This window comes from Lycium ferocissimum, chromosome 12 (genome assembly GCF_029784015.1).
Source record: "Lycium ferocissimum isolate CSIRO_LF1 chromosome 12, AGI_CSIRO_Lferr_CH_V1, whole genome shotgun sequence".
Lineage (NCBI taxonomy): Eukaryota > Viridiplantae > Streptophyta > Magnoliopsida > Solanales > Solanaceae > Lycium > Lycium ferocissimum.
In genome coordinates this window covers 31,629,432-31,653,916 of record NC_081353.1, presented here as the reverse complement: position 1 = coordinate 31,653,916, position 24,485 = coordinate 31,629,432, and the positions used below count along the sequence as shown (strand labels likewise).

The 24,485-nt window shown below is 33.6% G+C and overlaps 3 protein-coding genes across 4 annotated transcripts; 2 read left to right on the top strand and 1 right to left on the bottom strand.

Annotated features, from left to right (window-relative positions):
• Positions 1–556: 556 nt before the first annotated feature.
• Positions 557–13,050, top strand: LOC132039924 (uncharacterized). Of its 2 annotated transcripts, XM_059430483.1 has the most exons (14): positions 557–607; positions 4,086–4,119; positions 4,227–4,442; positions 4,797–4,933; positions 5,041–5,190; positions 5,578–5,679; positions 6,992–7,156; positions 7,243–7,353; positions 8,302–8,399; positions 8,705–8,828; positions 8,991–9,080; positions 9,966–10,010; positions 11,298–11,618; positions 12,643–13,050. In XM_059430483.1, exons 1-14 carry the CDS (start codon positions 557–559, stop codon positions 12,667–12,669), a joined length of 1,671 nt encoding a protein of 556 aa, XP_059286466.1. In that variant the 3' UTR covers positions 12,670–13,050. The 2 variants fall into 2 exon arrangements, with proteins under 2 accessions (XP_059286466.1, XP_059286467.1); XM_059430484.1 differs by lacking the exon at positions 557–607 and having other exon boundaries at positions 4,106–4,124; positions 4,223–4,442.
• Positions 13,051–13,687: 637 nt separating this feature from the next.
• On the bottom strand, positions 13,688–14,778 carry LOC132041119 (putative fasciclin-like arabinogalactan protein 20). Its single transcript, XM_059431913.1, has one exon. The coding sequence runs from the start codon at positions 14,655–14,657 to the stop codon at positions 13,845–13,847; it is 813 nt and encodes a 270-aa protein (XP_059287896.1). The 5' UTR covers positions 14,658–14,778; the 3' UTR covers positions 13,688–13,844.
• Positions 14,779–18,104: 3,326 nt separating this feature from the next.
• On the top strand, positions 18,105–24,131 carry LOC132039954 (uncharacterized). The gene is made up of 5 exons (XM_059430518.1): positions 18,105–18,442; positions 20,710–20,889; positions 21,961–22,087; positions 22,444–22,557; positions 23,748–24,131. Exons 1-5 carry the CDS (start codon positions 18,206–18,208, stop codon positions 23,861–23,863), a joined length of 774 nt encoding a protein of 257 aa, XP_059286501.1. The 5' UTR covers positions 18,105–18,205; the 3' UTR covers positions 23,864–24,131.
• Positions 24,132–24,485: the final 354 nt, after the last annotated feature.

The following is a 24,485-nucleotide window of genomic DNA, read 5'->3' as shown; positions in this document are numbered from 1 at the left end:
GTATAAAGATGATTAATTATTATATTATCAAAAAAAAGATAGTTGTTTTATAGGGGTAATTTTATAAAGAGAAAGAGAGTACTATTATAAAGTTAATTATTGCTATTATAAAGAAGTAAAATAAAGAAGTAAAATATAATATAAAAATTTGATTCCAAAAAAATTTGATTGTTATAAAGAGATGATGTTAAACGCGGGTGTCATTATAGAGAGTTATGACCGTATAACAAAGGAAAAAGACCCTTCATGTCCCCACCTTTTATAAAAAGGACAAAAACATGTCAAATGATAAAATTTCCAACTTTTAATAATATCTCATGTGCACAAACCACAAAGGTCACCAGACTTTTCTTCCTCTGCAACTACTTAGGGAAACGTGTTATTGGTTAATACGTCACAACATGTCCTGTTAGTTGCAAAATGTACCATGGGGCCTACTATTCAGAAAAAACACCATCAAATTTCCACACTTCATTTTCTCAAATATAATATTTAGTACTAGTATTATAAGATTTTTCACCTTCTATTATTCTGGTCAAGAAGTGCCATCTTTGTAATGGCAATAACCCTTCGCAAGCTCATCATCCCCTTTCGTTCTTCTCTTCTTGTAAGTTTTTTTTTTTTTTTTTTTTTTTTTTTTACATCTGTCTCTCTATATATTGTATGTATATTTTCTTTAATGCCCTTGTTTTGTTTTAAATCACCATTTTTTTAGTCATATAGATATGTATACCCTTTTGTGATAGGTTTCACTATGGTAGCATTTTTTTTTTCGGCTTAGTGTTAGCAATTTAATTGCTTAAGATGATTTTTATTCATGTCCTATCTATATATTTGTACTCCTATAATCTTGTTTATGTATATTTTGTTTGGTCTGCCTTAAATCAGCATTGCAACCATAGATATGAATACCCTTTTGATAGCCCCTTGGCTGAAAAAAAACACTGTTTATACATGGTTAAAATTATTTTTTTATGCATATATAGTAGGTGTTATACCCCTTTTGATTTCTTGGTATGTTTACTTTTTTATATTTTGAACCCCCTTAGTGAAAATCCTGGCTCCGCCACTGGTGTCACCGATGGTGGTATTTTCTACTGTATATTGTGTAAGATGAGTTTTTATTCATGTCGTGTGTATATTGTGTATCTACTATATGTTCTTTAGTGCCCCTTTTTGCTTTAATATCAGCTTTTGATCATAGATATGAATACCCTTTTGATAGGTGTCACTGATGGTAGCACTTCATACTGTTTGAATATGTCCCATCTAGATTGTTTCTAGGTTTTGTGCACTTCATACTCCTTTAAATTATAATCTTGAACTATATTCAATCATAGATGTGAATACCCTTTCGATAGGCCTCACTGATGGTGGTATTCTTTTGGCTTGATTTTTAGCGGTAGCAATTTAATTGTGTAAGCCTAGCTTTTGTAAGTGTCTTGTTTATATATTTTGTGAGTATGTGTAACAAACTAATTACTCGGACTCTCCAAAAATGGCTACTTTGGGAGGGTCCGACACGCACCCATCGACATTTTCAAAGAGTCCGGGCAATATAGGTAACAAATGTGGATTTATTTATGGAGCTCAAACTCCTATAATCTTGTGTATGTTTATTTTCTTTAGTGCTTTTTTTTTTTTTTTGGGTTTAAAATCAGCATTTCAATCATAGATATGAATAATCTCTTTTTTTTTTTTTTTTTTGGCTTGGTTTTTAGTGGTAGCAATTTAATTGCGTAAGACGAGCTTTCATAAACGTCTTTGTTTGTATTTTTTGTGGGTTTGTGTAACAAATGGTTATTTATAAACATATTGTAGTTCATTAGACTTCATACCTCTATAATCTTGTGTATTATATTTTGTTTGCTGCACTTTTTTGGGTTTAAAAAATACGCGTCAGTGATGTAGCATTTTCTTGGCTTTTTATTTAGTGTTTGCAATTTAATTGTGTAAAGCGAGCTTTTGTACATTTCCTGTTTATATATTTGGTGGGTTTGTGTAACAAATGCTTATTTATACACATATTCAGTTCATAGGACTTCATACACCTATAATATTGTGTATTTATATTTTGTTTTGCCCTTTTTTTGGGGGTCTTAAATCAGCATTTCAATCATAGATATAAATACCCTTTTTTGATGAGTGTCAGTAATGGTAGCATTTTCTTTTATTTTGCTTGGTTATTCGTGGTTGCGATTTTATTGCAAAATGAGTCTTCTTTATATAGTTTTGTGGGTTGGTGTAACAAATGTGTGTTTATAGACATATGCAGTTCATTGGACTTCATACCCCTATGGTCTTGTGTATTTATATTTTGTTTAGTGCCCCTTTTTGGGTTTTAAATCCAGTATTTTAATCATAGCTATGGATACCCTTTTGATAGGTGTCACTGATGGTGGCATTTTCTTGGCGTCGTTTTTAGTGATAGCAATTTAATTGCGTAAGACGAGCTTTTATACAGGTCTTGTTTATATATTTTTGTGGGTTTGCGTAAACAAATGCTTATTTATAAACATATGAAGTTCATAGGATTTCATACACCTATAATCTTGTGTATTTAGATTTTGTTTATTGCCCTTCTTTATGGGTTTTAATTCAGCATTTCAATCATAGATATAAATACCCTTTTGGTAGGAGTCACTGATGGTAGCATTTATTGTTTTACTTTTACTGGTTTCTAGTGTTAGCAATTTAAATATTTAAGACGAGCTCTTTATACGTATCTTGTTTATATATTTTGTTGGTTTGTGTAGCAATGCGGGTTTATAAACATATGCCGTTCATAGGACTTCATACGCCTATAATATTTTGTATTTATAGTTTCTTTAATGCTCTTTTTTGTTTAAAATCAGCAGTTCAATTGTAGATATGAATACCCTTTTTTTTAATAGGCGTCACTGATGGTAGCATTTGTTTTTGGCTTGGCTTTTAGTGGTAGCTATTTAGTTGTGTAAGACAAGTTTTTATACATATCTTGTTTAAATATTTTGTGGGTTTGTGTAACAAATGCTTATTTGTAAACATATGCACTTCGGACCCCTATAATCTTGTGTATCTGTAGTTTCCTTTGTGGTTTTATTGTGTGAAATCAGAGGATAAGAGTGCTCCTTTGATAGGTTCACTGATAGTAGCAAATCCTTTTTCCTTGATTATTAGTTGTTGCAGTTTTATTTCATAGCATGGTGATGGTTGCATTTTTTTAATTTTGCTAGGCAATTCTTTGTAGCAATTTTATTGCAAAAGGACGAGCTTTTATAAATGTCTTGTTTATATATTTTTGTGGGTTTGTGTAACAAATGCTTATTTATAAATATCTGAAGTTCATAGTACTTCATACACCTATAGTCTTGTGTATTTGTATTTTGTTTAGTGCCCTTCTTTTTGTTTTAAATCAGCATTTCAATCATAGATATGGATACCCTTTTGGTAGGTGTCACTGATGGTGGCATTTTTTTGGCTTGGATTTTAGTGGAAGCAATTTAAATGCATAAGACGAGCTTTTCATACATGTCTTCTTTATATATTTTGTGCATTTGTGTAACAAATTATTTTGTAAACACATGCACTTTGGACACCTATCTCTTGTGTATCTATAGTTTCCTTTGTGGTTTTATTGTGTGTAATCAGAGGATAAGGATACCCTTTTGATAGGTGTCAGTGATGGTAGCAATTTTTTCTTTTTTCCTGGCTATGCTACGGTAGCAATTTGATTTCACAGCATGAGCTTTGGTACCTTGTTATATTGTGTCGGGTTATCTGTTGATGCTTCTTATGTACAAATGTTACCTTGTACCTGTATAATCTTGTCTATGTATAGATGTCTTTGTGGTAATTTATGTTTTAATCTGCATTTCAGCCACTGGTGTCACTTTGGTTGTAAATTCTATTGCTAAGTACCTGTCTAGCTTATATATTATGTCGATTTTTGCATAGATACCTTTTTACAAACATATGCCCCTGATGTACCTATATAAGCTTGTGTATGTATGTACGTCTTTGTAGGTGTTTGTGTATTATCATTTGAATCATAGATATGAATTCCCTTTTGATAGTGTCACTAATAGTACCAAATTTTGCTGCAGAGGACGAGATTTTCTCATTATGGATGTAAAGAAGGTACTTGTTTTCTCCTTTGTTTTGCGTTTGTTGAAAGATGTTTTTCATGTTGTGTTGGATTTGTAAGTACCGGAAAACCTAACTAGCAGTATTTCTTGGTAATGCAGGGTTTGTAGGAGGCACTTCTTTTCGTTATAGTAATATAGCGTCTTCAGAAGAGAAAGTGGTGAAGTTTGAAGACCAAGAAAAACTGTTAGCAAATGCAAATGATTCACTTTCTGAGGAAGAAATCACGAAAATTAGGGAAGAATACAATGCTGCGAGGGAGAAGTTTCTAAAGATTCCTGATGCGTTGAAACAAATGCCCAAAATGAATCCTAAAGGTACCCACGTTTTCTTCTGTCATTCTGAAGTGCATTTAACCTTCTATGCGAACTTCTACTACTCCCTCCGTTCCAATTTACGTGAAGGCGCTTGACTGGGCATAGAGTTTAAGAATGAATGAAAGACTTTTGAAATTTGTGTTCTAAAATAAGTAATTGCTATTTGTGTGGCTAGAAATCATCTCGTTAAGGGCAAAATGGTAATTTTAAAGTTAAATTGTTTCTAATTATAGAAATGTGACTTTTTTTTTTGAGGATAGACTAAAAAAGAAAGTGTACCACATAAATTGGGATGGAGGGAGTACTATTTAAGGACTGGAGTGAATTTAGGTGGCTGATAATGTTTATTATTAGGTGTATACGTTAATAAGAACGTGCGCTTGGACAAAATACAAGTCTATGGATTCGACTATGATTACACGTTGGCGCACTACTCGCCCAATTTACAAAGCTTGATTTACGATCTTGCAAAAGAGCATCTGGTTAATGAGGTGTGTTTTTGTACTATTTCCTTGTGGTAACTATTCCAAGAATAAACTTAAAGAAAAGAACATGCAGGGTTATGATGGATTGCTCTCTTGTTTTATTTGTGCTTCAGTTCAAATATCCTGATACTTGCTTGGACTTCAAATATGATAATAGTTTTCCTATCAGAGGGTTATACTATGACAAGTCGAAGGGGTGTCTTATGAAGTTGGACTTTTTTGGGTCAATTGAGCTTGATGGATGCTACTATGGCAGGCGCAAGGTGAAGTTCAGGAAGCTCTCTATTATGTTGTGTTTTTTATTTCTTTTGTGGAAATTATTGGGAATACCTTATTTATCTAGTTATTTATTTCGTTAAATGGATAAAACCGCTTGTATTCTTTGGGGATAACTGATGTTTGGTAGCGAGAGGCTGAAGGCGTCATATTTTTAGGGATGTAGTAAGTATTCTATTGATGTTGGGCCACGAAAGATAAGGATTATATCACCCTCCCGCGGGGGGGGAGTCTTTACCAGATGTGAATGCCTTCTTCAATATTGGGTCTCTCTTCGAAGTTGGATGCCTTGCTAGTTGATTTGTCCTATGTATCAAAAAAAAGTTTAACACCCAAAAGCATCTAATAGTTGATAATGTGATGCTCACTTGCAGCTCAGCCGGAAGGAAATAGATGAGATGTATGGTACAAGACATATTGGCCGTGATCAAGCAAGAGAACTAGTTCCTTTGATGGATTTCTTCTGTTTTAGTGAGGTTAGTTTCTTAATTTATTGATCTCTAATATTTTTTTTGCATTTGACAGTTCTCCATTTAACTTTGGCTTTTTAACGCGTTGAAGAATTCAATTGACAATAGTTAACAAAATTGCAGTCATTAGGCATGTATATGTATTATGTTTTAGTTGCATGGATCTTCAAATCACGAAAAATATTGGTGACAAATGTTTAATAAACTAAAGAACATCAAGGACTGACATGTTTTAGAAACTAGCTATGCAGTATGGGAATGCGACTATTTGCTGTATGTTGCAGCAGCCATGTCTGAAATTGTCGCTTTCCTCTTGAAATAATTGCATCAAGTCATTTTTTGACCAAGTGTTCCCCTCCAATACCGACTTGGTTAGTTTTCAATTGGACTGTTAAAAACCGTTTTAATGCTCATAGTTCAGCTCTTTGATTTGGTTTAGGCCATCTGATGTATGTGTTAGTTGTACGATCAACTGGCTTTTATTAGAAGATACGTTTTTGTTTTCACATAAAAGCAAAAGGGGATAATATTGTACTCTATTCATCCCATATCTTTAGTATCTCATTTTTCTTTATGGATGAAGTGTTGTCACATTTCTAAAGATGGTTACTTTGGTTCCAAGACTAGCCATTTTTAATTATATTAGTTACAACACATGGTGGCACTTTGAGGTTTAGGATCAAAGAGGGGAGGGGAATGATGAGGAAAATGAGCCTGACAATGCAAATGTCAGAATAGAGAGTGATAATGCAGCTGTCAGGAGGTCCTCAAGGGAAAGCAGGCTACCTGTTTGGCCAGAGACTGTCTTAGCCATTATCAATGAGAAGAAAACTTGTATCCTATGAGAAGATACATGGGATATGACCACTTTGCACAAGGCTTATGATATTGTCTGAAGGCACTTTCAGCATGTGGAGGCTTAGACATATGATGAAGTTGTAACAGATCCCAAATGAATAGAAGCTATGAATCAAGTAATGAAGGCACTGCTGGACACTAAGACATGGATGATGGTAGAATAGCCTAAGGATAAGCAAGCATTATGATGCAAATAGGTGTACAAGATCAAATATAAGGTAAATGGTTACCAGATCCAAGACTAGAGCCATTTATCTTGGACTCTTGGGTAGTCGTACCTTATGGCTTTGTGGTGTAACAAACAAAACTTTACAGAGTAATAGGATGTTTAATGAATCTCCTCTCTTTGAGAATGCTGTCTTTAAATGAAGTAAAAGAATACAATTAGATATGTTGTTGAAGATTTTTATTGGTGACTTTCTGACCTCTTGGGTTCTCTTTATTTTCTTTCTTTTTGCAGGCATGCCTTATTGCTGACATTGTGCAACATTTTGTTGATGCTAAATTGGAATTTGATGCTCGTTATGTATATGAAGATGTGAATCGAGCGATACAGTACGTTCATAATAGCGGCTTAGTTCACAGAGGAATTCTTGCTGATCCCCCCAGATACCTTGTAAAGAATGTAGGTATTACCACAGTTGCTCTGTACATTTCACAACTTTCAGAACTTTCACCTTCTAGACCTAATTTTCGCACTTAACTCTTCAGGATCAGCTACTACGCTTTCTAAGGATGCTAAAGGATAAGGGAAAGAAACTTTTCTTGTTGACTAACTCTCCCTTTTATTTTGTGGATGGAGGGATGCGCTTTATGTTGCAGGTATTTTCAAGTAAAATAAAATCACAGTAATTGTTTTTCTTAATGTGGATCGCTAATTTTCTTTATCTGCAATTGTACCCTTCCTTGGATAATTTTTATGCTCAGCTACACTTTTCTTGGAACTTCATTACCATTGTAGTTTACATGTGACATCAGCAGATTATGTTCATAAGTTTGTGTTTGTCCGTGGCATGTAAATTGAGAAGATAAGATCACTCCTTGCACTGAAATATTTTGACCTCAACTAGCTGAAACATTGTTGTTTTTTGTTGGCGATTTAATTCTAGTTCCGTAAGTGGACTACGGAGTGCAAAAAGGAGCCGGGAATTGGTGGTGGAAATTAGTTAGTGTGCTGGTATCCTCTTTCTTTTTTTTTTTTTTTGGAATTACTTGACAACTGGAAGATTCATAGCCTAGCGGTCAATGAAGTTAGTTGAAAACCATAAGGTCTCAGGTTCTATTTCCAGCGGAGGCGAAAATCACTATGTTTCTTCCCATCTGTCCAAGCCTTGGTGGATAGAGTTACCCAAAGACCGTGCTCGGGGGAGGTAGCAGGTACCCGTGAGATTAGTCGAGGTGCGTGCAAAGCAGGCCCAGACACCACGGTCACGAGTTGTAATGACTTACATAGTCTTGGTCAATTCTCACCACTAGCTAGCTTTTGGTGCCGAGTTAGGCCCAAGTTCTATCTTTTAAACGAAGTGCACACTATATGACCACTTCTTGTAGTTTGCAGTTATGGGCATTAATAGTATTAGATTAATCAAGATTTTGGTGTTGAGGATGAGCATAACCTCATTTTTCCTTCGGGAATACAGTTTGATACTTGTATCTTTCTTTTCGTGTCTGTTTTGATTGTATTGTGAATTGTTACTTTGTTCTATCAGTCTGGAAGTAAAATGAATTCTCCGACTTGACACCTTTTCTTTTTGGTATATATTTCGTTAGGATTCTTTGGGTCAGCAAGACTCCTGGAAGGAACTTTTTGATGTCGTAATTGCTAAAGCAAACAAGCCAGACTTTTACAAATCTGACCATCCATTTCGGTTTGGTTCTCTACCCATTAAGTTCTCTGTCAAATTTTCCTTAGCGTTTAACATTGGTTCCAACTATGCCATCCCTACCCACTATCAAAAAGATTCTTAGCTTTTTTCCTTTTTTTTTATTTCATTTTCATTTTTATTTTTTAAATAATTTTGATTTGGTTGTTAAGTATGTATCAAGTCCTCTTCTAAGTCTAAAGTCACTATATAAAACATTTTCCGTTAATACCCTCCTCTTAAGGCTAACTGTCTCATGCTATTATCACATACAATATTGCCCTCATTGTATTTATTGGATGTTTATGCAGCTGTTATGATGTGGAGAAGGACACGTTGGCTTTTACAAAAGTTGATGCTTTCTTGCCCGGTAAAATTTACTACCATGGATGCCTTAAAGCATTCTTGGAGATTACAAAGTGGAAGGGTCCAGAGGTATGCTTAACTAGATACTACAGCTTTTTCATGGCAAGGAAACTTTGTATTCTGTTATATGCGAGTTTGACAAGTCAACTTAGACAGACCTTATCGTTTCTGTGTATATATCCATTTTCATTTTTCTACCTCTTTCATTACATTACTCTTATGAAACTTCAGGTGATATATTTTGGGGATCACCTCTTTAGTGATCTCAGAGGACCTTCAAAAGCGGGGTGGCGGACTGCTGCCATCATCCATGAATTGAAGGTATGCTTTCTTTTTGTTTTTATTCTGTTTATGGTACACCTATTTCTATTTTTGTCGTAGTCTCCATCTGTACCATTTTATATCATGTCCTATTACTATTTGCGGATTTGAAGAATTTTCTTGTATCATTATTTTCAAACTGATTTGCTACATAACTTTAATCATTAAAAAATGTGACTTGTGGTACTCCTTATATAGCTTATAAATATGTGAATTTAATATTAAAAAACCACCTCTATTTAGCTATAAAGTTAATTGGTTTTCGACCAAGAAATCCTTGTCTCTGCTCGTTGGTTGCAAAAATTGTTGAAATTCAAACTCTTGATGTCATATGACACATATTTTTTATGTACATCATGAGGTATTATTAGTTTAAACCGCAGGTATAGTGACTGGAAATCTGGATTGCTTTCAATAAAATGCTTCAGTTATTTATGTTGTTTAAAGCGATGGTGTTTGGGTCAGCTTGCATGCACCTCGAATATTCCACTGGATACTTACAATTCCCACCACCACATATACCTGTAATCCTGTCCACCATGGCTTAGACATATGAGAAAAAATCACCTAGTTTTTTTGTCTCTTGGAATTTGAACTCTAGTCTCCAATGTTTGCACCCACTTCATTGACCACCAGAGCACACCGTATGGTGCAATAAAATGCTTCAGTTGTTGCAATCCTTATCAACACATCGTTGCAAAATCTATGGCCAGAGGGAGGTTGTGTATGTTCTCTCTCTCTTTTTTTTCCCCCCTCTTTCCTTTGTCAAAATGTCCTATATTTTTTATTTTATTTTTGAAATTGGTAACTCAAAATGTCCTATATTATTCCCTCTTTTGTTGATCAAAATTTTAGTTGACTCCTGTTGTCTTTTGTTGTTTCCAGAATGAGATCATGATTCAGAATGATGATACTTACAGATTTGAACAGGTATAACTTGATAGTCTTCCATCATTTACTTGAAACTGCATGTTCAATTATGAAATTATATGAAATGTGCTGCAAGAAAGGTTCTGATTTTGATTGCATGTGTTATATGTGACTTGAAACTGCATGTTCACTGGGTATGTTGTTGTTGTGTTACATGTGACTTGATTATTTAATTCTGTTATTCCTACATTTCCTGTGATATAGGTATTTTACTGTGGCTACATTGAAGTTTAGAAGGTTTTATATGTAATTTGGAATATCTGTATGAAATACCCATACCTTCCTAAACCGTACTATTATTCTTGTTTCTTCCCTAATTTTGCACTTAGTAGGCATGCTCATCATTGTAGTGCTTAGCAATTTAATTTCTCAACATGTAAGTTTCCTTGGGCTATTGTCTCATTAGAGAGATCACCAGCTATTCCCATTGACTTGTCCTGCACTCTACTGAAACGAACTGCCTACTGTCTAAGCAGATTGTTTAATTAGGACATAAGTTTGCTTCATAAACTGCTTCAAACGAGTTTAACACAGAATTTTCTTGATGTATTGGTGACTTGCTTATGTTTGGCCATATGTAGGGGCGGCAAAATTAGCCCATAAAAACATGATTCGCCCAACCCACTCGAGCATTGACCAACCCCACCCCCCCCCCCCACCCCCCACCCCCACAAATTATCAGCTCAGCCAATTTTAGCCCATCTAAAAATTGAGCTGATATGTAGCCCAAATTGACCCATAGAAACCTTGTCAAAATATTCTCAAAAGTTTTTTTTTTTTGTTTAATATGTTATATAGATCTTTAATAACAACAACAATTATAAAAGTTATAAAAGAACAAACAACGAAATAAACTTAGTAACAATTGGGCGGGTTGGGTTATAACCTGCATTTTAGCCCATTTTAGCCCAACCCATTTCAGCCCAAGTAGGACCCACCCATTTATTAACTCAGTGCATTTTTAACCCACCCAAGTTCAGCACAACCCGCCCATTTGACTGCTTCAAACAGTTTAACAAAGCACTTTCTTGATGTATTGATGACTTGCTTTCATTTGGTCACATGTCTCATCAGAAGGTGTTGGCAGTAAATAGGCTCACATTATCTTTTTTTGCAAAAAGGTAACTTGTAAATAGGCTTACATTATCCACACATTATATAAACCATTTTACTCTTAATGCAGATTGTTTCTTGCCATCTGATATATCCGTTTTGTTACTAACTTCTTTTTGAAACTGCGTTTTGTTACTAACTAGCTTTATTTTCTTTCCTTCTCTCCACATTCAGGCGAAATTTCACATAATACAAGAACTTCTTGGTAGGCTTCATGCGACTGTAACCAGCAGCGTGACAAGTGAAGGATACAAGTCTCTTCTTAGGGAGCTGAATGAAGAGAGACAAAAGACTCGATACAACATGAAGGGAATGTTCAATAAATCGTTCGGAGCCACGTTCCTCACCGACACTGGTCAGGAGTCTGCATTCGCTTACCACATTCATCAATATGCAGATATCTATACTAGTAAGCCCGAGAACTTCTTGTACTATCCACCCGAGGCTTGGCTTCATGTGCCGTTCGATATAAAAATCATGCCACACCATCTAAAGGTATTTTTCCTTTCCTTAAAAAGGTTTAGTCATGTTTTATTTTACTCCTTTAGACAACATGTGCAAACAAGTTCATCTATATCTTTCTTGAAGTATTTATCCATCCATCTCAATCTGTATGACTTAGTTTGATTTGTGTCATTACTAAGATTTTAATGCTTGAATGTAATTATATTGAGTTTGGTAGAGAAATGTCTAAAAAGGCAGTTTGAAATGTGAAAGGATGTTGTATACCTTTAGCAATAAAAAAAAGTGTATAAGTGTTGTGATAAGCTTTGAAATAACAAAAATAGTTTCTACATATTTTCATCTGAATTGGGGGTTGGGGCTGAGGTGGAGCTAGGATTTTGAGCTTATGGGTTCTGTATTCTAAAAAGATAGCTTAATGGGTTCTGGAGAAATCATGTATACGTATTGAATGAATTTTAAAGACAAATACAGAATCTGGGCCAAAGCTACTGGCTTCTGCTGAACCCATAGACAAGCTTGTACCTCCGCAGGGGGGTAATTCATTTTTACTTAAGATGTCAGGCTTTTGGGTAGACCAAAAAAAGCAGTAAAAGAAGTACCTGTTTTGGTAGGAGATAGTAGGTATCCAGTAGAATAATCAAGATAACCGGTAGCTGACCCAAACACCATCATTACATAAAAAGGAAAGGGGAAGTAGGTCAAGTAGTTTGGGATGGAGTAGAATAGGCAAATGTGAATATCGAGATGCTATCTTCATGTTCAAGGTGTAATAAAGCTTATTTGTCCTACAGATTTTTGTTTTATTTTGCCAGTGTTTCATTCTCAGTTGAAGTAGTTTTAGTGCAGAGTTGGGACTCAAGTTATCCAGTTTTTTTCAGAACAATGAATCATGAAACTTGGATGCCAAAAGTTTGGGATTTATGCTGTTCTAGACTAAATTTTTTATCAAAATTTCCCCTCTGATCCCTTGCACGTCGAATTGATTCAGTTGTGCGAGTTGTATGATAATTTGTCTATCTCATGGCCCTACACTGATATGAAGTTTCTTTTACAGGTTTCATCAAATTTGTTCAGGACTTGATTACATCAATCATATTGCCAATGCCCAAGAGATCTTAAGTCAGTATACTAATTTTTACGGAGACTTGGATATTCTTTGACGATCCATTTTCTGGAAGCAATCGCTGGAAATTTTTGGTAGATTCATTAGTATTCTAGTGTTCTTTTAGATAAAATTGGAACGATGCAGAAAAATTAGCGTTCTGGGTGATTGTAGTATGTGCCCTTATTCATTATGGTAGTAGCATAGTTATTGTCTTGGAAAGCAAAGTTTAAAGGGTCAGCAGCATTCTTAGTAGATGATTAATATTCAATTGTCTTGCAAGTAAGTGAATAAAATGCAAGAACCAGTATTTAGTCAATCATGTCATACATTTGAAGCTGATGAGAAAATTTTCAGTCATCTTTCAGAATCCATTTTGGTATCACTTATATTTTCTTCAAGTCTTGTGTCAATGCATGTTTATGGTACTTCAAAGAAATGTCTAATAGTGCAAGATTAACCAAGGGGTTGTTTGGTTCACATACTAGTTATGCATGGATTGTGCATAGTGAATAATAAAGGGATTGCTATATGGTGATTAATAATGAATGAATAATTATGTGGTGATTAATAGTGAAGAGGGATTATTTTACTTTAAGAGCATATAGATCGTGGTCCCAACAACAATATCAATAAGTATGCCTTAGTATCAACTAATTTGAGATGGATTATATATGAATTTGTGTTGATCAATAACTACGCCTTAGTATCATATAAGTTGAGATTGATCATATATGAATCTTAACACATTCAAATCAATACTCAAAGACTTCAAATTAGAAAACTGAATAATAATTATACATTTTTTGTGGACAAACTATTTTTCCAAGTGTATATTTGTGCACTTCGTCATATGTATATTGCTTTCTTAGCTAAGGTTTAAATTTTCGTTTTTTAAACAGAAAATACGAAGATTTTAAATCTACACATGCACTAATAGAAGTATGGAATAATTAAACACACCATTCTCGTTTCTTATTAACTACTAACATTTAATCATTCATTGCCCAAATAAGGGAGGAGGGTTGTAATAGATTGACAGATAACATAAAAAAGAATAATAGCATATCAATAATTCAACTCAACATACAAACAAAAAAAAAAGGTCTAAAAGAGAACGTTACAAAACTTAATCTAATCTAATTAAAGTAAGCCTAAGCAAGTAATGCAACTTTGATCTCATCCTCCTCGAGCACAACATATGTATCATCCTCGTTATTATCATCCATATAATCTTCAGCCTGCAAAACACAACAATGCACGATATAACAAAGACCTATGATTAGAAATCCCACTTCCAAAATTAGCCAAATTAGTTGAACCATCAATTGAGGATTTTTAATCCAATAATCAACATAATCTCCAAACGTAAAACCATATCTCATCTCTTCAATTTTCTTCTCCATGCCTGAAGAACTATCAACGTCGCGATTATTAGGATAAAATAATATCTCTAATGCTGGATCAAAAAATTCATCAACTCCATGCACAATCACACGTCCATCATTGTATACGTCCCATTCGGCGATATCAACGTTGTTAATAGAAACTATTTCGAAATAAGGCAACGTAGTAGTAATAATATTGTGGTCAGGGAGTAGGGTTTTTAGCTTGGACCTTCTAGGATAATAAGTTTCGAGAATATTTTTATTTAATTTCAAAGGGACAACATGATATTGAATTAATCTATAAGGAGGGTCTTGATATTTTGGAAATATGTTTAGAAAAGCTCTTTCAGTAGGACAAAATATGGTGAAATTTGTAGTGTTAGGAGAAGAAGAAATAAGACGATTTATGGTATTTTCAAGAATAATTGACATTGAAACATAGCCTTTTTTCAATAATGTGTTTGGAAGATTATCTATGGTGTTGATATTAATTGGATTATAAGAAGATGAAGAAATTACTAAGGTTGAAAAGCTAAGGAAAAAAATGAACAGTGGACGTAAAAACCTGGTTTTTGCCATGATGGAGAAATTTTAGGGAAGCTTTGTGAGTTAAAATTTCAATGATAGGATTAATGAAGTAATTAACCTATTCTTGTGTATTTATAGATATACTATTTAACATAAACCTTTTAGAAGTGGGATTTTGTTGTTGCCCTATTCCTGCATAAACTCGGATTTGTCGAAAGTTACGTTTGGTACTTACTACTATAATTTTATTCTAGTATAACACATCATAGGAAATATTAGGAAAAGAATAATAAATTTAAATTGATTAGTTTGTAATATTATTTACTTTTCCCCTCCATTTACGACTACACTACAACAACAACATACCCAATGTAATCTCACTTACGACTACACTCTTAAGACCGAAAGACCAACAAAATTATAAATAGTTGGTAGTGACTTTCATCTTTAATCGAATCTCTACCGAGCTTGTTCAAATATGAAATCGCCTTCATTAGAGAGCGTTTTTGCCTTCTAAACTAGAACTTCTCAAAGGCGAATTCGGATTTAATCCAGCCCTCCAATGTGTGTACCAAACATCGAATGAAAAATAAAAGTAACGAGTAAGTTTATTTATATTATTTAAGTATGTTTGTCCATGAATTTTACTTGTTTGAAGATTTATAAGCGAAAGCTATAATTTCAATTCTAATAGTCATTAAAGTGAGTAATACAAAATATTTCATCAATATTTTTAATATTTAATGTAAGTATTCGCAGATACTGATGGCCAAATCAGTATTGTAAAACTAAATCTCATTATTTGCAAATAGTAAAATATTTTATTAATCAAATAAAGTTTCTTTTTGCTTGGAATAATAAAGATTTCTTTTCTATTTTATAGTAAAAGTAAAGGAGAACACAATATAGGAAACGATAAGTATCTAATAATACATATCTGACTTTCTATCGGCAGATTAGCTCGGACCAGATAGGCAGATTCTTAAACCGTAAAACGGCGTCGTTGACTTCCTTATTACAGCCATATAAAATAGAGCTTTCTCGATTCACTTGAGCAGTTTTGATCCTTTAAATTTGACAAAAATATGCATTTTTTGTCTTCTCAAATATTTATAGGACTTTGATTGTTAAATTAAACTGGAAATGCGAAAAAAATACTCCCTCCGTTTCAAAAGATTGCCTTTTCTTTTCCTTTTAGTCTTCCTAAAAGATCGACTTTTTCTATATTTAAACACCATTTAACTTTATGAGATGATTTACGTAAACACACAAATATCTAATTGTTTGAATTTTTTCATTTTCAAAAGTCTTCCTTTATTTCTTAAATTTTATGTCAAGTCAAATTAAGATAATCTTTTTGGGACGGAGGGAGTATTAATTAAAAACACTAGAAAAATTCTCAAATTCTAGAAATCACAAAATAAAAAACTACACCAACCACAAAAATATAGATAAAAAATAACTGAAATTGCACTTCAAGAAGTTGCACCAGAGTCTTAAAAGAGACCAAAAATAACATAAACTGCAGAATTTGTTCCCATTAAATATTTTCTACGGTCACTGTTCCGATTAGATTTAATAATCAGAGTTTGGTAATATAAACGGGGATTAAAGCGGTTCACTTTTGATAAATTTACAGGATTAAAATTACTCAAGTAATATTTAAGGGACTATTTCGAACCCGTTACCGAAGATAGAGGACCACCTCTTGTCTCATATCAGTAACATGCAAACGGCGTCGTTAGATTCCCTGCCTACAAGCAAATTTATTTCTCCATCATTCTCCAAGCACCTTCGTAGCCAAGGGTTATCAGAAACAGTCTCCTCAAGGGTTTATCGAAAACAGTCTCCCTACCTCCCAAGATACGAATAAAGTTTGTGTATATTCTATCCTTTCCAGGCCTCTCCTGATAAAATTATATTGTGTATGTTGTTGTTGTTACAGTTCCAATTAAATTTCATAGTCAGAGTTTGATAAATATCAGACAGAGATAAAAATTACTCTAAGTAACACTTAAGGGACCATTTTGAACCCGTTACCAAAGATAAAGGACCATTTTCTCATATCAGTAACATGCAAACGACGTCGTTAGGTTCCTTGCTTACAGTCATATAAAATAGTAATCCCTCCGTTCCATAATAAGTGTCACCTTAGCTAAAAAAAAATTATCCCACAATAAGTGTCACTTTAGAAAATCAAGAATTGGCTAGTTTTTTTCAATTTTACCCGTAGACAAAAACTTACAAGTTAAAGTAACATCTAAATGATGATTGAAAAAGTCACATTGTAACTTGGTATTCTTCGATTTCCAATGTCAAAAGGATTACTACTTGTGTATGCTATAATCAAGAAAAAAAAATAACTTATTTTTATTATATAAGGGTAATTTAGTAAATTTCACATTGCATTATTAATTTCTTAATACGTACGTTTTTTAAATACATTTTACACTTATTACGCATTTTATAGGCGTATAGAGATTTCTCGATTCACAAGCAAATTAATTCTCCATCATTCTCCAAATACCCTTTCTTTCACAGAGAAGACTTCTAGAAGAAGCGAAGAAACTTTTGGTGTCTCATCTTCGATAATAGGTTTAAAATAGTCCCTTAAGTATCACCTCAGTAGTTTTTGTCCTTTAAATTTATCAAAATTGAGAACTTTTGGTCTCGCTCAAATATTTACCAAACTCAGCTGTTAAATTTACCCGGAAGTGTGAAAAAAATATATTAACAAGAAACACTAAAAAATTCTCAAAGTTCAAAAATTGCACCTCAAAAGATTACACAAAGTGACAAAACTCTTAAAGAGACCAAAAAATGACATAAACGGCAATACTTCTAAATGTGAGTTCCGTTAAATATTTTCTACTTTCACACTCTATTAAATTTAATTTAATAAAAGGGTTTGATAAATATATATATATCAAATACTTAGGGACTATTTTGAACTTGGTTACCGAAAACAAAGGACAATATTTGTCATTTTTCTCATATCAATAACATGAAAAACGGTGTCGTTAGATTCCCCGCCTACACGCATATATAGAAGGGGAAAAGGGTCAAAAATACCCTTCTATTTTGAAAAAAGAGCTAAAAATATACTCTGAACTTATTTTGAGTAAAAAATATCCCTCCCATTCTTAAAATTTTCAAATATACTCTTATCTTGACGGAAATTATCCCCAAAATAATCCCAAATCAATTTTTAAACCCGTACTATTATTTAAACCAAATCTAATTAAATAATAACTCATAAAATCTCCTTATTATCCCAATTTTCTCAAACTTCATACCTACGTATTGGGGAGTAAACGAATCTTATGACTTATTATTTAATTAAATTAAATTTATATAATGGAGTAGGTTTAAAAAATAATTTAAAGTTATTTTAGTGGATAATTTTCGTCAAAGCGGAGGTATATTTGAAAAAGGGTATTTTTGATCCAAAATAAATTTAAAAGTCATTTTTACCCTTTTCCCTATATATAAAAGTAGTAGAGATTTCTCGATTCTCAAGCAAATTAATAGTTCTCCATCGTCATCACCACATACAATACAAGACTGAAAGACGAAGAAGAAGCTTCTAGAAGAAAGAAATGGTGTTGATAGAACAAGTACCTTCTGAAGAACCAAAACCAAACTCCAAAACGACGACGTTGAAGGATTCGTCTGGTGACGTGTCAGATGGATACCAGACTGCAAGCGATACAGAACTGAACGAAACTGAAAATGGAAGTAAAAATAATAATAAAGAATCTCATAATACGATCAATACGGCGTCGTCTTCTTCGAATACTGATTTGAAGGAAGAAAATCAGGAACAATTGAATCAGGTTGATTTTAATCAGCTTTTATATTGTGAATAATGTTTTGTTGATTTTAATCAGCTTTTATATTGTGAATAATGTTTTGTTGATTTATTTTAGTTTAATCAGCTTTTATATTGTGAATGTTTTTGATTTATTTTTGTTGCTATTTTTCGCTGCTGTTAGGTATTGTAGAGTGATTTCTATGAATTTAGGTAAGTTTAATCAGCTTTTATATTGTGAATAATGTTTTTGAGTTTCGTAGTCATTGATTTATTTTCGATTAAAGGTTGTAGAACAACTGAATGGAGTAAGGTTTTACTCTCTCACATTTTTATTAATTAATAAAAAATAAAAAAAATCAGCTTAGTTTAGATAAGTTTTAACTTAGTTTAATCAGCTTGTATATTTTGTATAATTTTTTTGAGTTTCTTATTATTTAGGAATAGCTGATTGAGGTAGTTTTTTAAAAAAAAATTCACACTTTTTTTTTTTTTTTGGGTGATTTATTTGTATTGCTATTTTACGCTGCTGTTAGGTATTGTATAGTGATTGCAATGAGTTTAGGTAAGTTTAGCTTTGTTTAGGTTTTATTCTTTCACATTTTTATTAATTAATTAAAAAAATCAGCTTTGTTTAGATAAGTTTAACTTAGTTTAATCAGCTTGTATATTTTGTATAATTTTTTTGAGTTTCTTATTATTTAGGAACACCTGACTGAGGTAGTTTTTTAAATTTATTTCACAACTTTTTTTTTTTTTTTTGATTTATTTGTATTGCTATTTTTCGCTGCTGTTAGGTATTGTATAGTGATTGCAATGAGTTTAGGTAAGTTTAGCTTAGTTTAGGTTTTATTCTTTCACGCCTTTTTTGGATTAATTCGTTGCTAATTCTCGCTGCTATTAGGTATTGTAAAGTGATTGCAATGAGTTTAGGTAAGTTTAGTTTTTATTCAGAACTGAACGAAACTGAAAATGGAAATAGTAATAGGGAATCTCATAATGCTACGATCAACACGGCGTCTGTCTTCTTCTAATAGTGATTTGAAGGAAAATCAGGAACAACTGAATGAGATAGATTTTATTCTTTCACACTTCTTTTAATTGATTATTCATGGTACTATTTTTCGCTGCTATTAGGTAATGCAACGAGTTTAGATAAGTTTACCTGAGTTTAATTTCCATATTTATATAAGAAAAATTGCAGTATTTAGTACTTTTCATATAGTTTTTGAATGCAAATTTTAATTTAAAATGTTGAATTAATCTAATTCTATTTAGCTCCGAAACTTAGTCAAATTGACTCTAAAAAAAAAGAAACCTGACAACTATTTTGTGACGAAGGGGAGGGTACTTTCTCTAATACTATTACTAATATTAATACTTAGTTGAATTCTACCAAAACCTTTAATAATTAGTAGCTTACAAGTATACATTTTGTTCTCTCACACTGCTTTTGTTGATTTATTTGTGTTGCCATTTTTGCTGCTCTTTGGTATTGTAGATTGATTGCAATGAGTTAAGTTTAGATTAGTTTATTCAGCTTGTATGTTGTGGATAAGGATTTTGAGTTCGGTAGTTTTTTATTGTTTTTCGATTAAAGGTTGTAGTTTGAGGTTCTGATCGTGGTTCTTTGAAATGGTGCATTGGAGAAAAATGTGGTGATTAGAATTTAAAGCGTGCGAATTCTAGATTCATATTTTAGTTTCTTGAGACAGTCTCTCAGACGAACTGAGTAGGATAAAGGAATTGATTTCTCGGTTTGTTGAAATTCTCACCAGTGATTCTGTTCTTTTGATGAGTCAAATTTTATTTCATTGATGTTACACCAAGGTGGTTTAACAAATGTTTACATGATAACTGAGTGGCTCAGCGACAACGGCAAACTATCAAGTAGCCCGGCTTATCTCTGCATAATAGCATCTTCTCCTTACACCACAAAGCTGTATGAAACTCCAAGAGTCTTTTGATATATCCAGTATCTGTTTTGCTGCTAGGAATGTCTTGCGATTCTGTAATATGTTAACTATTGTATACTTGACACCTTCTTGGTTTTTCCCATTCGACATCTAGTAATTTCATGATAAATGTATTTGCGTGAATGCAATCTGCCTTGCCCTCTTGCTCTTGTTAATATGTCTTAAGGTTTTGTCCATTGCCATTTCAACTATCACTACTGTCCTTTTTCTATTTTTTTGTATTTTTTTTAAATGCTTTTCCCCTTCTTAGTTGGTGAACTTACTAGATAATCACCCTCAACAATTACTGATATTATTCTTTCATTTTGAGAACCAGAAAGCCTTGGCTCAAGCAAATGATGCAAAAGTTGATGGCAATACATTGTTTAAGGATGGGCTTTATGAAGAGGCATTGTCAAAATATGAGCTAGCTTTACAAGTTGCAGCAGATATTCCTTCAAGTACTGAAATTCGTTCAATATGCCATGCTAATCGTGCAGCTTGTTTCTCCAAACTGGTAAGTCTGCGTATGCATTTTGTACACTCTGTATCAGATTTTATAATGTCAAAATTCTGCTATGCATTGGGAGTGCAGATAGATTAGGCTTTTCTACAGAATGGTTCACCAAATCTGTGAGAAGCCTTTACATTTAGCACCTGTTTGTTCATGATTGTATAGCTCTTCATTGATATGCATTGTCCCACTCAGATTCTTAACGCTTTTAGGATAGCAATTTAGTTAGGTAACTAGTAAATACTTAAAATCAACTTTGCAGCTTTTTCTGATCACTTGAACTTGTGGATTTGAACATTCAAAAGACACCTGTCACCCTAGTATATATTGGATTTGGAAATTCTGACTGGCTAGTGGAAGCCATGTTTGATTTCTTGAGCTCTTTACACAGCCAGTAAAGAACTATTCTATATATGCTCCCCAACATACTCTTGTTGCTGGGTACCAATGGAATTACCTTAACCTGATCAAAAAGAAATACTGGCCAGCTACAAAGAAACTAAGATTAGTCATGTCTTCTAAATCCCTTTAACCTTGCTTTAATTGGGCCTGATAATTAAGATCAAATATATATTTATAATGTTGGTCCAACTTGATGAATTATTGACTTCAAACCTGATCGAATTTCTTGCTTAAGATTTATTACTTTTCTAATGTGGAAGTACAATGCGTGATCACTCATGCCATCCCACCCACCCTACCCAAAAGAATAACTGTAAAGGCAGAGGGTGGCAAGATGTGTAGCTTAGAGAACGAGAGTGGTACCCATCCTTCTGTATTGCTCACCAGTGAGCGGCATACAAGAAAAAATTGTTGTCTCATCATTTTCCTTCAATTTCAGAAATAAGAATTTGAAAGTTTACTTTGCACAGTTCTCCCAAAAAAAAAACACTTCGCACGGTGATATTACACTGCCTTCCCTTTATATTAGAAACAATTTCGACGATGCTTCATCTGCTCTTCCCTCATCTTTATTTTATACTTTTCTCAGTGTAGTTAGTAGGATATGAATGTGTTTATATGTGAGTTTTGTTGCATTTACTAATGACACCTATTGTACTTTTCCACTTACAGGGAAAACATGACGAGACTATCAAGGAATGCACAAAAGCATTAGAACTAAATCCTACATATATAAAGGCTCTGGTTAGAAGAGCAGAGGCACATGAAAAGCTTGAACACTATGATGAGGCTATTACTGGTAAACATTGAGTTCTGAAATTGTATTATGATTGTTCAGTACAATGTCATTGTAATTGGCATTTCTTAGCTGCATCACCATATAACTAGTATCCATACTCGCATCACTTAGCTACTTGGTGGAGATCTTGTTTTTTTCGGTCAGGTTCTCCTATGTCTTCTCCTTATTCCCTCTTCCCCACACTCTGAGTTGGAAAAAGAATAAACAAAAAGAGTCCCTGTATGTTACTCATGTGCCTCTGGTAATAATTGCACACCACTCAAATGGTTTATGTTATAGGTGAATATTAAAAAATTGGAGTTCTATTTTGGCTCTTTTTTCTGCTCTTATTCCCGTTGTTTTTTAAAATCTTGCAGACATGACAAAGATCTTGGAATTGGAACCCTCACATGACCAAGCTAGGAGAACTGTGATCCGTTTAAAGCCATTAGCTGATGAGAAGCGAGAAAAGATGAAAGAAGAGATGATTGGTAAGCTTAACAACCTCCTATCTTGACATGGACGAGTCCTCTATTTTCTTTTCTTATCTAACTTTATAAAATAGCAAAGCTTCTTTCCTATGGAATTGTTAATAGTTTGATACTTCTTCCCACTTATTTATGTTAGTGAGTGGGAAGGATATCTATTCCGTGTCTAACTAACTTCTGGCTAATTATGGAAATAAAGAGCAAAAAGCTACATATGGAAGTGGTTCTTCATCAAAAAAGAAAAAGCTACATAGAGAAGTGTGTCATTCACATTGTTATGGACTACTATGTTTTTGCACTCAGAGATCCCCTGTTGTTTCTCAGGCTAGTTGTTTGGTGAAGATTGAACATGACTTGCATGCTTTAGCAATCAGTCTCCTAAATCTTTGTATCATTCATTTGTCTGCATTTTGAAAATAGGTAGTAATGGACTAATGGCGTCTGTTTTGTCTGCCAGCTACATGGTACTCCTTTATTTGGAGATATTCTCAATTCATTTTCTATGGTGGAATTGACACTTGACTCATCTTCCGGCAGTTGAAGAAATTGCCTTTTTTGTGGTTTATAACTATCTGCCAGAATAGTTCATCCTATGTACCTTCTATCCATTCTTGGAAGTAGCCAAGTGGATATGTAGAAATGTATATACAAAGATTGCTACTGTTCTTTGCCTGGTTTTCCAGTCTTCTTATGGAGGCCTCATTAACATTCTTGAATCAATAAGGGGGGACAAAGTTAGATCAGATGTTGTATGCTTTACTGCTCTAATCGTGTGCTGCTGCTGAATGTACTTCCGTACTAAATGTACTATAGCTACTGTTCTGGACTCTGTGAGATTGCCTTTTAGCTTTGAGGTCCAGACTATTTGATCTCTTTTCTACTGAATCATTATATCATCTCATGTTTCCCTAAAGGGAGTTTGTTTTGTGGTTTAACACCTTTAATACTGTTTGATCTGAGACAGTGTATGGTATTCTGTTTATCACGATTCTCCGTTTTACTTTCAAGGAGTATAGGCACTTGTCAATCATGCACATTGCACACTTCTTTTTTGTGGTTCATTACTGATTTGTATTTGTTTCAGAATTTTGTGTTTAGTTTGTGTCCCAAATTCATATTTTGAGTACATTGAAGACTTTGTATCTTTGATCAACATACCCTGAAGAAGCTAAAGCATCTTTTTTATGTTGCAGGCAAGCTCAAAGAAATGGGAAATTCCATTTTGGGCCGATTTGGTATGAGCGTTGACAACTTCAAAACAGTTAAAGATCCAAACACTGGCTCCTACTCAGTTCAATTTCAGAAGTAATGAGGGGGTTTCTCATGTTGGCAAAATTTGCATTTCTTCAATGAAAGATTTAGGCATGCTGTTTTTGCACAATGTATCAGTGTCTTGCTTTCAAGTATATAAGTTTTGGCCATAAATTTGAAAGTTGATGTCTCTAAATGCTAAAGCAGATGGCTCGTAGCCTTGGAGTTTCTATTATTGCATGACCAGTGGAATGTACAGACCATCTTATATTTGATGAACTTCATTTATCATTTCAGTGCTTATTTATGGAGGCTTTATTTTGTTATTGTGGGATAATAGTGTTTCTTCGTGTTTTAAACTTCGTACTAAAAGAACTTTGGACCCAAAGCATCTTATGGTCCTGGAGATTTGGGCAATAAAAATATAAAACCATGTGTGTGCCCCCTTCCAGATCATAGAAAGAACGGTGGTACACATTTCAGCAGAGACAAAATGATCTCTTCCTGTATTTGTGCTGTGGTAATAAGGTAGCACTGAAGAATTAGTCGAGATGTGTGCAAGTAACTTTGGTGAGTTTTTCGTTGGTGAAAGGTATGAAGTGCATCGCGAAAAGAAAATTGAATGATGGTGCTAGTAGATTGCAAAACAAAACTTTTTTATCTTGGAGTTCATGCTTGTG